The sequence below is a fragment of the Asterias rubens genome, chromosome 7 (genome assembly GCF_902459465.1).
Source record: "Asterias rubens chromosome 7, eAstRub1.3, whole genome shotgun sequence".
NCBI classification, from domain to species: Eukaryota; Metazoa; Echinodermata; class Asteroidea; order Forcipulatida; family Asteriidae; genus Asterias; species Asterias rubens.
Genome location: NC_047068.1, coordinates 13,149,538 through 13,162,739, shown reverse-complemented (window position 1 = coordinate 13,162,739; position 13,202 = coordinate 13,149,538). Strand labels below are relative to the sequence as shown.

The following is a 13,202-nucleotide window of genomic DNA, read 5'->3' as shown; positions in this document are numbered from 1 at the left end:
TATGGCCGATAATTTACAAAGACTGGTTTGTATGCATTTATAAGCATTGTAGTGGTGGTAACTGTACAGCACAGTCAATTTGCACCCGCATTTTGATGAATTTAAAAAGCCAACCTTTGTGTCAGTTGTTATTTGAGAGAAATGTTATGGCATACTGTGTGATACAGTAGGTCCCGTTTTATTTATTATGATTCGTGTATCATAAGGCAGTGCAATATTCCACAGGTTGTCTTTTACCGTCTGCTATTTTTGTTTGTACTCCATGTACCTTGCTCTAATGATACTACCAACACATCGATGAGCGCTAAGCACTGTACTGTCCTGAGTTATGTGAAGAAAAATCGAGTTGGATTTAAAACCCCAAGACTTGCCATTGTAAAGCATGGCCCATTTTCATGGCTCTGCTTACTGCCGAGTTCAGCGCTTACAAGTAACAATCACCATTCTCTTCTCGCACGGCAAGCGCTGAATTTCTGTATAACCTGTGTAAGCGTAGAGAGTGCCTAGTATCATGGAGTATTGAATTGAATTGAACTGAATTGTTTTAAACATCAGGTATAAAAATACGTGAAAATTTAATTCCAATCTGCAAATTGACTGCAAATCTTTGTGTGAAACTGGTACAAGGTCAAAGGTACATCTGGCAGGATTTATTCAGGCGCTACAGGCAGGTATCTGGCATTGTTTCCAAGCCTCAAAGTTTGATGTCAGATGTTCAGGCTACCAAAAACCTTGATTTATATATTCTTCCGAGGACACGAGGGCAATTGTATGGGACCCAGTATTCCAAGGCTTTTAAACTCAGAATTAACCTATTTACGATATGTAGGCCATCTATACACACTTGACACAAAAAGATGCCAACTGCTTTTGAGTGAAGAATAACTTCAAGTCAATGACGTACAACAAAGACTTAGACGAATGGACAAGCCTTCCTTCTTTTTTTTACAATTTGTTTTATGAGAAAATTGCTAATAAATAAAAAGCATATTTCATCACAAGTCAAGGGTACACTCTTTGGGTGTCTTAATATTTCCTTCAATCGATTCTTGCATTGTGAGTATGAAACAATTGAATTTAAAACGAATGGCCCCTCAACCATGCCATTCTAAAAGGCACTACTCTTTCCATCACTAGTGCTTAATGCGTGGGGGAATCTTCAGTGATGCAGTTGTATGCACTTGAGTATTGATCGTATTATTACTAATGGGGAAATTTAAATGAACATTTTACAGAATTGGTATTAAGACAAAAACTTGTCCAAGATCAAAGATCTACACAAAACTGCGCAAGATCTAAGATGATAGTAGAAAGTATCCCTTGAAATATTTCTGTCTGAAATGTCATATTTGATGAGAAATAAATAAAGCTAATTTCCTTTTTAAAGTGAGCGTTTTATTCGTTTACTTTTTAATGTCGAGCAAAATGTGTAATCGGGTTTTCACTATTTTCTTGTGACCCAGATGGCAGCTCGATCTCAAAATTCTACGGTGTTGTCAGTTTATTTACATGGTTCTTACACAGCCAGCAACTGTTTTGTTAGCAAAAACCGATTCTGTAATGTTCCGATTAATTAAAGAGAATAATTTAATCACATATCGAGTGTTTCATAAAATGAACTGTACGAATTCCAAGTTAGCATGGTTGGTACATGCACATGTACTGGACCATTATCATGTTGCGCCCATCTTGATTTTTCTCCAATCAAAATTATTGTAACCAAATTGAGGCTATAAGAAAAAAACAGTCTGGTTCCTTTCTTGTGCAATGAATAATTAGAATTCATTAACTGCTAATGGATACAAGGAACATGACTAAAATGGAGGCACTTGGCAGCATGATAACGGTCTATAGACCTATGAATACCTGAGCGATGTCAGTGGACTGAGACGCCCCTGTCTCATGGAGTTTAAAATAAGGTTGCTCGTTGATCCACTGCCCGGTCAAACTGTGTATCGCGCATAATTAGCTGTGTGTATCTTACTACACTGTCATTTTAAAGATGGCTGGACGACATAAATGCATTGAATGCATAGTTGAGGGGCTCAGTATTTATACACTGGACTACAGGCCCAAGATTTTAGCATCAGGGCAGTAAACCACAAGATTGGACAAGTCTGGCATTCTTGTATTTGTTTTTAGTGTAACAATTATGTGCCTCACTGTTTAACATCTTGTAACACAAGAACCGCAGGTATGCTAGCATGCATTTTGCTTTGCTTATGGTCAGCAGTATTAATTAAGTATAACAAAGCTGATGATTGCACCGTATGCCTGCCCAATTTCAGAAAGCCTGTCAGCACAAAAACTTGCTAAGCACAAAAAAGTATCGCTTAACACAAACTGGTTATACCAGCTAAAACTACATAAGTCTTTATTGTTGTGACTGGTGCCCCACTCAATTTTTGCTCAGCAAAGAAATTTGTTAAGCAGTATTTTTTTTGCTGAACAGCTTTATGAAATTGGCCCTTCTCCAGTTCTCTGCATACATGTACAGTTGTGGGTTTGGATTCTCATTTGCAATGGATTTCTGTCAGTGAACTTTGAAAGGGCGGACTCTTAGTGCTTCACTGAAGAACATTTCATCGACTGCATCCACTTGTTAATAACTAAATGTATAATCTGGCAGGTGTATTGTGCAGATGATGTCATTCTTGTTGTATTTCTGCCATGCATGTCAACAGGCCTGTATGCTTCGCTTTTTTAAAGGACAAGGACCCCACAGGCATTTCCTTCTTGTTAAAGGGCACCCTATGGGAAAATTTCTACTAAGTGCATTTCAAGGGCACCAAGGCAATGACCAGGGTGGCATGGAGGAAATCGCCTTCGTTGCCTCCGTGAAGTATCAAGCCTGTGTGCATGCCTACGGGCTACGCACACTTTACCTACGCGTGAATCCTCGCGGTAGCGACATTTTTCATAACTCCTAAGAGATTTGGCATAACTGCTTATTCTGCTGACTGTTTTATGAAGCACCCCCTTGGAAGTTATCCACAGAGGAACACTATTATTTTTGGAGCAGGCCCCATGAGAGCTTAAGTGGATACCGGACCTCATTATTAACTTGGTTGAGAGTACCTGCTTTCAGTGTCTCCCTGAACAGTTGTCTGCTGGTCAAATGCTAAAACACCCGATGACCAGTCAAAAAGTTCTCGCTTGTTCAGTGTTGAAAAGCGATAAAAAAAACATTTGAAGTATGGACTAGTGAAAAAAAACTAATGAAATGACAAGGTAACTTGGTCATGCTTGTCAGTCAGAAAACTTAAGGCAGACCCTGACTTTTTGCTTAGTAAAGCTCTTCAACAAAAAATGAACAATTCATCCGCATTATTTTGTCTACATCTATGTTTGAATACTCTCTGCAACGTACAAAAGAAGTACCTGCAAGTATGTCTTTTCAAAAGGAATTGAATACAAAAAAACTCAACTTACATTCACCGTAGGAGACTACATGTACACTTAGTAAAGTATAAAAGGCTTGATACGTGTATGCATGACATATGTACATACAAGTTAGTCATCTATTGTGACTGGGAAAAAAAATGCACTTGTACTTAAAGGCAGTGAACACTATTGGCAATTGTCAAAGACTAGACTTCACAGTTGGTGTAGTGTATCTCAACATATGCATAAAATAACAAACCTGTGAATTTTTGAGCTCAATCGGTCATCAAAGTTGCGAGATAATAATGAAAGAAGAAAACACCCTTGTCACACGAAGTTGTGTGCGTTTAGATGGTTGATTTCGAGACCTCAAGTTCTAAATCTGAGGTCTCTAAATCAAATTCGTGGAAAATTACTTCTTTCCCAAAAACTATGGCACTTCAGACAGAGCTGTTTCTCACAATGTTTTATACCATCAGCCTCTCCCCATTACTCGTTACCAAGAAAGGTTTTATGCTAATAATTATTTTGAGTAATTACCAATAGTGTCCACTGCCTTTAATACAAACACAGAAATGTTTACAGCAAATGATACATGTTTAGATGTAAAAGATGAACCGAATAAACCCGCACACACATATATGTACATGTACAAGGTGTTGGAGTATCACACACACAGCTTCAGAGCTTTCAAGAAATAGCTAGTAGGAAACTGCCCAGTGCTATAACTCAAGATTGGTATCAGAATGGGGGTGGGGGATAACAATAAATTAGCTAATAATTTCATGGAGCTATACCTAAAGCGGAAATGAGCAGAAAACCAGTCACCTATTGTAGTGAGCATAATTTTCTTGTGCTTTTGATTAAAGGAACACGTTGCCTTGGATCGGACGGGTTGGTCTATTAAAAGCGTTTGAAACTGTTTGTTGTGAAGTGCATATGGTTAGAAAGATGTTTTAAAAGTAGAATATACTGATCCACACAAGTATCACTCAAAATTGCACGGTTTTCCTTTTACGTCGCGATCTATCCGGTCGGCCATTTATGGGAGTCAAAATTTTGACTCCCATAAATGGCCGACCGTGTTTGTCGACGAGGTAAAAAGAAATCCACGCAATCTCGAGGCATATTTGTGAAGATCATTGTATTATACTTTTACAATATCTGTCTAACCATATGCATGTTATAGCAAGCGGTTACAGAACGCTTTTCAAAGACCAACTCGACCGATCAAAGGCAACATGTTCCTTTAAGCAGCTCTATAAAACTGGGCCCTAGTGCAGATCTGAGGGGGCAAGGCCGTTCAAGTGTTGCCAACATCTTGACCAGGGCAACAGAAGCCATGCCCTCTGCATCCTTCATGTTAGTCCGGGTATGGTGGTGTATGCTATCACAGATGCATCTTACACCACCCCTAGACTTTAATGAACAACTTATACATGTACTGTTTATAATACAGTTTGCAGAAGTCAGGGCCAAAATTTAGAGCTGCTTAAACTTAAAAAGTTATTTCTTCTAGGCAAAAAAAACAATTTGCTTAAAAGCAAAATTTTCTGCATAAGCAGCTCTATGAAATTGGGCCCAGGTGTAAAAGTTCAAATCCTCCCTGCGACCCCAGCATTACGAATTCCTTCACTAAAGACACTTGACCTCGTTTACTGCTTCTTCACACTTTAGCAGTGGTGTTTATATTTTAGCCTCACAGCATTTCTCCCCATGGACCTCAGACGGATCAACGACGACGTCGTAATACAATTTAGAGTGCTGAATAAATTTATTAGCATGATTGACTGAACTCAACTAACCTTGTTGGATGACCACCTCATCTTTGTTGTGCTTTACCGGGAACATGGCGTCAAAGATATCACTGCGAAAAAAAAGAAGAGTCAAAACAACCAGTGAATATCATTTTACTTCACTGGCTACATTATAAGTGACGTTTGAAGCTTTACGTGGTGTGAAGGATAAGAATAAACTATAAATAATAGTAAACATGCAGGTACAACCATGTACGTCTAATAATTTTCTTTTGAGGGAGTGTCGGCTCTGAAAAGAGCTGGTTTGGTCTTGAAGTTTCAAACAGTATACTCTGCTAGTCTTCTGGAGAAAGCTGTACGTTATGGGTACATTATGTACAGACACAAGTTTATGCAACGTGTGGACTTTGATGGTCCACGAGGTACTATATATTGACGCAGATTAATAAATCCTCCTGGGGTGGATTTCACAAAGGTACAAATGTAGTCCTAACTTAGGACTAGTCCTAGGTAATGCTAAGAGATAGGACCAGTCCTAAGTTAGGATGAGTTACTGGTCCTAACTTAGGACCAGTCCTATCTCTTAACATTGAGGACTAGTCCTAAGTTAGGACTACCTTTGTGAAATCGACCCCTGTTTTCTCTATATCTGCAGTCTGCACTGTAGGCTTAACCTTGTGAGCTGAGTCTTTGTTTTTCACATCAGAAAAAAAAAACACCATTTGAATACTTTCGACAAGATAATTGGTACCACTTTTGGTAGTTCATTTTAGCAGATAGAATCAACTCTATGGGATTGTGCAAAGGTTTACAACAGCGGCTTCAGAAATTGCAAATGAAATTATTCTGTTCTTCATCCAAGTTGCAGTAAATAGAGAGTAAATTACATTAAAATGAGAACTACACATTCAGCCATTTATGGCACTGCTGGGATGCCACTTTCACCACACTACACAAGGTGAATAATACCGAATTATCAGTTATTATGGGACATCGGTAATATCGAGTGCTACAGTGTGCTGATGACAGTCCCACATAATTACATCTCGTAATTAAATGCATCACCCCTACTGTATACAGTGTAAATGTACAATGTACATGAAGTTTTTCAACAGGGATAAAGATAATTTGTTTGCATACCCTTACACAGATATTAAGCACTGTGTACTCGGTACTTTCACCAATGTTGTTATTGCGTGTGTGTTTTTTTCACTTAGTAATATTATACAGTGCTTTTAATTCACATCGGTGTAAGGGTTTTAACAAATTATAATACTCAAATGGATGGGCGTCCCTAAGGTAGAAGGTCGGCAAGAGTTACAAACATTGAAGGACTCTAATTAATGTTGACACTTTACATACTTACTGAAGTCATAGTGGATTAGTATCCATTGACCGACAAATTAATGTAATTCAACAACAAAAACGTTGCATTCCAAAACAGCTGGACAAATGAACATAAAGGCCAGATTTCAAGCCGCGGACGAAAAACAACTTCACTTGATGAAAACGCCTAATTCTTGTAGGCTCTCGTTACGAGAACGAGAGAACTTTGTTTTTGTCTGGATCGGTATACATGTACGATGAAGAAAATCACTTAGGAATATGCATTTGTCGAAATAATTGTAAAAAAATTATGTACGATCATAAGGACTGACAGCACATGTATGAAGAAAAACAGGTCGTATTTCGTGTATAGGTTATATGATCAGGAGGCTCTGCTCCATGAAACCCAACACTACGGCCAAGGAAACTGCCTGTCATGATATTGGAAACGGTCTTATGCAAGCACACGCCACATGTACATGTATAGGATCGGGTATACTCCGAGCAGGGTAGGCTGTGCAATGATGCATAATGTAATGCACCGCTAACGGGACATCTTTTTAAGTGACAAGTGCACAGTATGGATATATTACAAGACCTTTGCATGTACATTCTACGTACATGTACAGGAGGTTCTACCCATAAGAAGATTTCTTCGTACATGTATGTTTGCAGGGCTCAAAATAAACACTGGACCGCAGGCCCAAGGCAAGTGATTTTAGCCTCGGGCCATTAACTCAGGACAAGATGAGTCCAAAGGTCTAAAAAGTACATAACTGCATAATAATATCTTTATAAATATCTTTCATATCTTTTAATTGTATTGATTGAGCATTGAAGCATACTTCATACCATAAGACAAAATTAAAAATAAATTTTCTAAGTGCTTTCTTACAGTGTAGCTGCATATTAGAAACATGACATACATGTACGTTGCCAGTAGAATGTGGACTAAATCCCGGTTCATACTTCCTGCGAATGAGAATGCGATATGAATGTTGACGTCTCAAATTCGCAACGAATAATTCGCAGCAGTTCAACTCTCGTCTCTGCTCAACTCACTTGCGAATATCGCTGCGAAAGGAGGGTTGTGACGTCAAATTCATGTCAAATTCGCTTCGCATTCGCATGAAGTATGGACCGGGCTTCGGGCATTTTAAGGTACATGCCTTAGTCAACATTAAATACACAGGACTGCATACTTCTGGTCCAGTCTAACAAATCTTATCTCAGGCCAAGTCTAAACTAATTGCAGGCCTGACTAATTGGCTACAGCAGGAACGTAAAATTATTCTTCTGGGCAATTCCACAGTCAGTCGCATTACACTTTTCAGTGTCATTTCTCGATCTTGGTGCTAGTAGTTCTATGTGAGATATTCTTTCCACTAAGTTTATAGACTGATTTGGACTTGACACCCAAGGCTTTGAATTGATAATATTACAAACGTTGTGGGCTTTGTGCTCTGGATGTTATAACGTTGTAAACAGCGGTCAGTCGCATTACACAAAAAGGACATGGTAAAAAACACACTTGTCACAATTCAAACATTTCCTCTATCAAAAAGCTTGCGAAAGTGTTACTATATGTAATACACAACTCTTGTACATGAGTATCCAACAGGATACTTATAAATGGTCAGCAACTTGAACTTTTAGGTATACATGGCAAAACCATGGTCAGTCACATTATGGTCAGTCGCATTATAGTTTTCCAGACAATGTAGCAACGCCTACATGGAGCCCAAGCTGAGTTCTTATTTGGCAAAATTAGGTTCATTCCTTGTCAACAACAACAAATAAATTGGTTTCATATGTTAGCTATAACTTCTAAGTGGTAAGAAAGTTGTGACAAAAAAATGATTTTTTGGTGTCATGTCCATGTTTGCTTGGAATTGCCCTTCTGCTGCAGCCAATGACCATAGCCCAAGTGGCTTGATTGGAACGCAACCTTAGATTAGATCATTTCTTTCCACCACACAATGGAATATGCATGTACTTGCCGTTGTTAAGGGTGAAAAAAATATATGATCAGATCACACGCCTGAGCTACTTGGATGGGGAAGCAGAGTGTTTTATATAGCGGTAAAATATGGGTTAAGTATGTTTAGAGTAGGTTCAGTGGAAAATGTAGTAGACAAGACTGTGTATCTCCGACTGTTGGGTCATGATGCTAATGTACATCAGTACTGTTGAGGAGAGAACAATTGTGTCAGGGCTTGCCCTCAGCTCTAGCCTTGCAGACATCATCTAGTAACAACTGCTGTGGGCTAGTAAAAAAACAGGTTCTCAATTTGCCCTGTGGGCTACTGATAACTGTGCAACCCACTTGTTTGCAATAAAGAGTCATATTATTTCTTTCTTTTCAACTGTGAATTTTACAAATGTGTACATGTTAGACAAAAAATTTACATTTTTGAGTGAGTGCCCACCAATTTTATCTGACCACTATTTCTGTTGCAATCACAATCATACAGGTCAGAACGATAAAGTTTTGACAATGCATGTTTGCAACATTGGCTTATAAAACATCCGTGGGGCAAAAGTAAAACTCACATTTGGTGTTGTGAATCAAGGTGCTAATATCTTACCTTCGCTCATTCTCATCCAGATGGGAAAACAGCACATTTTTGGCGATGGACTTGGACAAGGCAGCCATGGTCTTATAATCTTTCGGGATAACCTTGGGTTGAAAGGGAAAACAAGTTTTGGTTATAGTTTGACATAATACTTAATGCATAATGCTTGCAGCTTTTACTGTATTAAGTATTTAATGTACTCCATTAGGCGCCATATAAATGCTTTATAGACCCATGTTAACACCATCTTGGCCATGTTCCAATAGCAATAATAAATGCTAACATTCACTGCATAATAGAGGAACCAGACTATTCATCTTCCAGCCTCCGTTTGGTCATAATGGTTTTCATTGGAAAACAATCAAGATGGCCACACAATGAATGTCTATTGTTCTTGTTATAATTATTTAAACTAACATGACATCAATATCATGGATTCAGTTCGGCAAAAACACCATCCACTTTTCCGAATGTTCTGCCCCTGTAATCCTCGGTACGTTTTGTTTTATCTGCAGGAGAAAAAAATAGCAGAGAGCCCGTCACAAACCATCCACTGAACATTTCCTTTTGGCTGATTGGCCTTTTTACTGCTAAACACAATTCTGCTTTGCTTAGTAAGTTTGTACGGTAAGCTGATTTGAGTAGCTATATAAAAGTGACCAAAGTTGACTAAATTACATACAATACATGTAATGTAAATGAATGTTTCAAACCCACCTCCTTTAAAACAAATAATAATAAATCTAAGATATTTTGTTCTAACCTGCAAGAAGGACTTTGCTAGGGTCAAAACGTCAGGTCACTAACTATTTTTACTCATTTCGTTTCTGAATAAAAAAAACCTCAAACCTCACATTCCCCTTTAACAAGGAACATGTCATCTTCACCCTCAGCACTTCAATTCTACACACATTTTGACTTGCTGCCCTTCCGCCTATTTAGACAGGGCACACAGACTCAATCACCTTGTTGGTAACTTGTAACAAAGCACACAGGTCAAACTCATTATTGCCTTCCCCACTGTTGTCTGGGACCTTTGGACGTTGGAATAGTGGCTGAGTGTATTAGCCAACAATCGACTCTTGACAAATGTTGAATGAATTTTCAGGTGTGACCTGTTAAAGGAAGTGTGCACCCACCCCTTGGGAAAATGTTTCTACAGTCATCTTTGCAAAATCCTTTCTAGCATCACATAGCGTGGTTCTTATCCCTGGCTATGCGGGAGTAACAAGTTGCATGGCTTCTGACTACCCCCTTCCCCCACTGCCCTGGCCCTGTGGCCTGAATGAATATATTGAAAAAGAGACCATTAACTTTAGCGCTGACTGGCTCAGTTGTTAGAGCGCCAGCTAGTTGATCTGGAGGTCACAGGTTCAAGCCCCGCTCTGGTCAATTTTTTCTTTGTTTAACCCATTAGATGAAAAAGTAACATTATAATAAGCTAAAGAACAGAGTTCGCTTTTGTTTGAATCCTCTAATTTTGATCTACATTGTATACATGATTACAGGCATGATATTTGGTCCTTGGGAAAAACAGTGTGCAAAGGCTGATCACAATGTGGAATAGGCTTTATCGACCTTTGAGGCTATATAATCACGTTGTTCCCCCCAGATTTTTTCAAAGGGCAAACAAACTTGGAAATCAGACTAAAATATGATGAATATCACGCCTGCATGCATGTATATTACTAGCCATGGACATTCATGGAGGAAGCCGAGAGCTCAACACTCAAGGTCTTCATTGCTCCTTTAAACCAAATTTTCACACAGACTTACAATGAAAGAATTTTGTTAATGGAGGACGTGCCCTTTGCAAAATAAAAAGACACATTCAAGGCCTGTTATAATATTTAAAGATAATATTGAAATATTTTAAGATAATTTTCATTATCTCTTACTGACTGTCTTTTCAACTGTGCATTACTGTATATTTTTGTCTCCGATTTACTGAGTTTTAATAATGTCATGTACATGTAATTCAGCCTTTTTTCTGCAATGTGATTTAAAGGCAGTGGACACTATTGGTAATTACTCAAAATAATTATTAGCATAAAACCTTACTTGCTGACAAGTAATGAGGAGCTGATGATAGTATAAAAAATTGAGAGAAACTGCTTCCTCTGAAGTAACCTAGTTTTTCAAGAAAGAAGTAATTTCTCACTAAAATATTAAAAGACTTCAGGCAGCAGGAAGCCTTTTATGAATATGAGGTACCTGAAAGCAATTCGATGACCAATTTAGCTCAAATTTTCACAGGTTTGTTATTTTGTGCATATCTTGAGATACACCAAGTGAGAAGATTGGTCTTTGACAATTACCAATAGTGTCCAGTGTCTGTAAGCAATAACCCAATTAATGAACTCATATAATTATGAGAAATACGTGTTTTCAGATCTAAGTTCTTAAATGCATTAATTATCAGGAGGCTTGACACAATTCATTCTTGTAAATGGCATGGCAGTTCTCCCTGGCAAAGGGCGCGAGCAAAAATTTAATTTATAATGGAACATTTCAAGGGGCACAAAGACAATGACCAGAGGCATGGAGGCAATGGCCTCCTTATTATAGCCCTCAGTGAAACATCGGCCCTGATTAGAATCTATATTTAACCCTAACATTGTACTGATTGATCATGCACTCGATCCAATTTTTTTTTTTTTTAGAATTTCCCGATTGTAATAACGATACTCAGTCAGTGGACTGCAACCTGATATCGTGGTAAACACATCCTTACAGTTAATTCCGTGCGGGGTTACATTCGTACGTAGTCGTTAAAAACGGTTTGGGGGTGTAATTTTGAATGATCAGTCAACTTAAGCATTGACTAAAGGCATTCAATACATTAGCGTTTCTCAATTCAATCTTCGGCATGAATTTTTTATCGTAATATTTTGATCCAGTTACTTGCTATTAAATTATCACTATTATTGCTTTTTAAAACTTTTTTTCTGATCTGATGGTTGATTCCATAACACAAATAGATATGGCAGGGATAAGATTGGCAAAGAGTGATCATTCCTGAAAATGGCTCACGCGCCCCCCCCCCCCCCCCCATTTTACTGTTTAAGCCTGGTTAATACTTTCTACGAATATGACACAAATTTTGACGTAACAAATACGCAACAGTTGAGCTGTGTTGAACTCCTCAAAACATTCGCAGCGAAAGCAGCCCTGTGCGCCAACATTCGCTTCACTTTGAGAAAAAAAGGAGAGAATAAAAACAAGCACAAGTACCAATGCACAATATTTACCTTCTTAACATAGGAAGCTGCATACTCTTCAGTTAAGGGTTCAGCGCTGAAGGCACCACGACGCCTGCGTCCTTTGGTCTGTACCACAGGGGGTGTTGAGGCTGGTTCATCGTTCTCTTCCGCTTCCTCTGTTTGGGGTGCAGGACTGGGCGTGGCAGGGGAAGGTTTAGTCTTCTCCAACTGCTCCTGTGGGTACAAAAGGGTATGTGGTCATTAGTGAGAGGGATCTTGTAATCAAATTCTTCAACATTAGTAAACTAGCAGGTACAACCATGTAATAATGCTCTTTTGTGCGAAAGTTGGCTCTGAAAAGAGCCGGTTTGCTATCGACGTATCAACATTTCGAATAGTACACTCTTCTAGAGAAATCTGGAATGTCGGTGGAAATGCTTTTGTGGATTATAAGCCACTGGTTTCAAATGGATTCTTATGTATTCAAACCAGGCTCAAAGACTTAAATCATAATCGACACATATGTCAGCAATTTTCTGAATTCATGATATTGTTTTGCAGAAAGTTATCTAAATCTGTTAGAAATCTAAGGCAAAGAATTCTAACCTCCATTGTCAAAATGAGCACTTGGTATGGTAAGGTGTGTTTAAAGTGCAGTGTACCTACATGTATTCATGTAATGCACACAAGTGCACACCCCCTTAGTGTGGTGCACATTTTGTACACCTGTACCTCCGCATCATTTGCAAACATGTTTGCATATCAACTACATTACATTTGGATAAATTGATAGTCAACAAGAAACAATATACACAATTTCAAATGTCAGGGTAATTGTGTTACTGTGCACAAGTAAGTGCTGTTTACAAATACGTTAAAACAATTGTACATACATGTAGCACTTCAGTACACTACAACGGCTGTACATGAACTACTCCATGTTCACGTACGCAACG

General features: G+C 38.5%; 1 protein-coding gene across 2 annotated transcripts in view; it reads right to left on the bottom strand.

Moving 5' to 3' along the window:
* The window catches only part of LOC117292229 (cAMP-dependent protein kinase regulatory subunit-like), a 43,845-nt gene that overhangs the window by 7,386 nt on the left and 23,257 nt on the right, over nt 1-13,202 (bottom strand). For both annotated transcript variants that reach the window (XM_033774203.1, XM_033774204.1), the window contains exons 2-4: nt 12,295-12,480; nt 9,056-9,147; nt 5,190-5,251 (exon numbers count right to left, since the gene is read on the bottom strand). In XM_033774203.1, the coding sequence (XP_033630094.1) occupies nt 5,190-5,251; nt 9,056-9,147; nt 12,295-12,480 (340 nt within the window). The remainder of the gene's footprint in view (nt 1-5,189; nt 5,252-9,055; nt 9,148-12,294; nt 12,481-13,202) is intronic.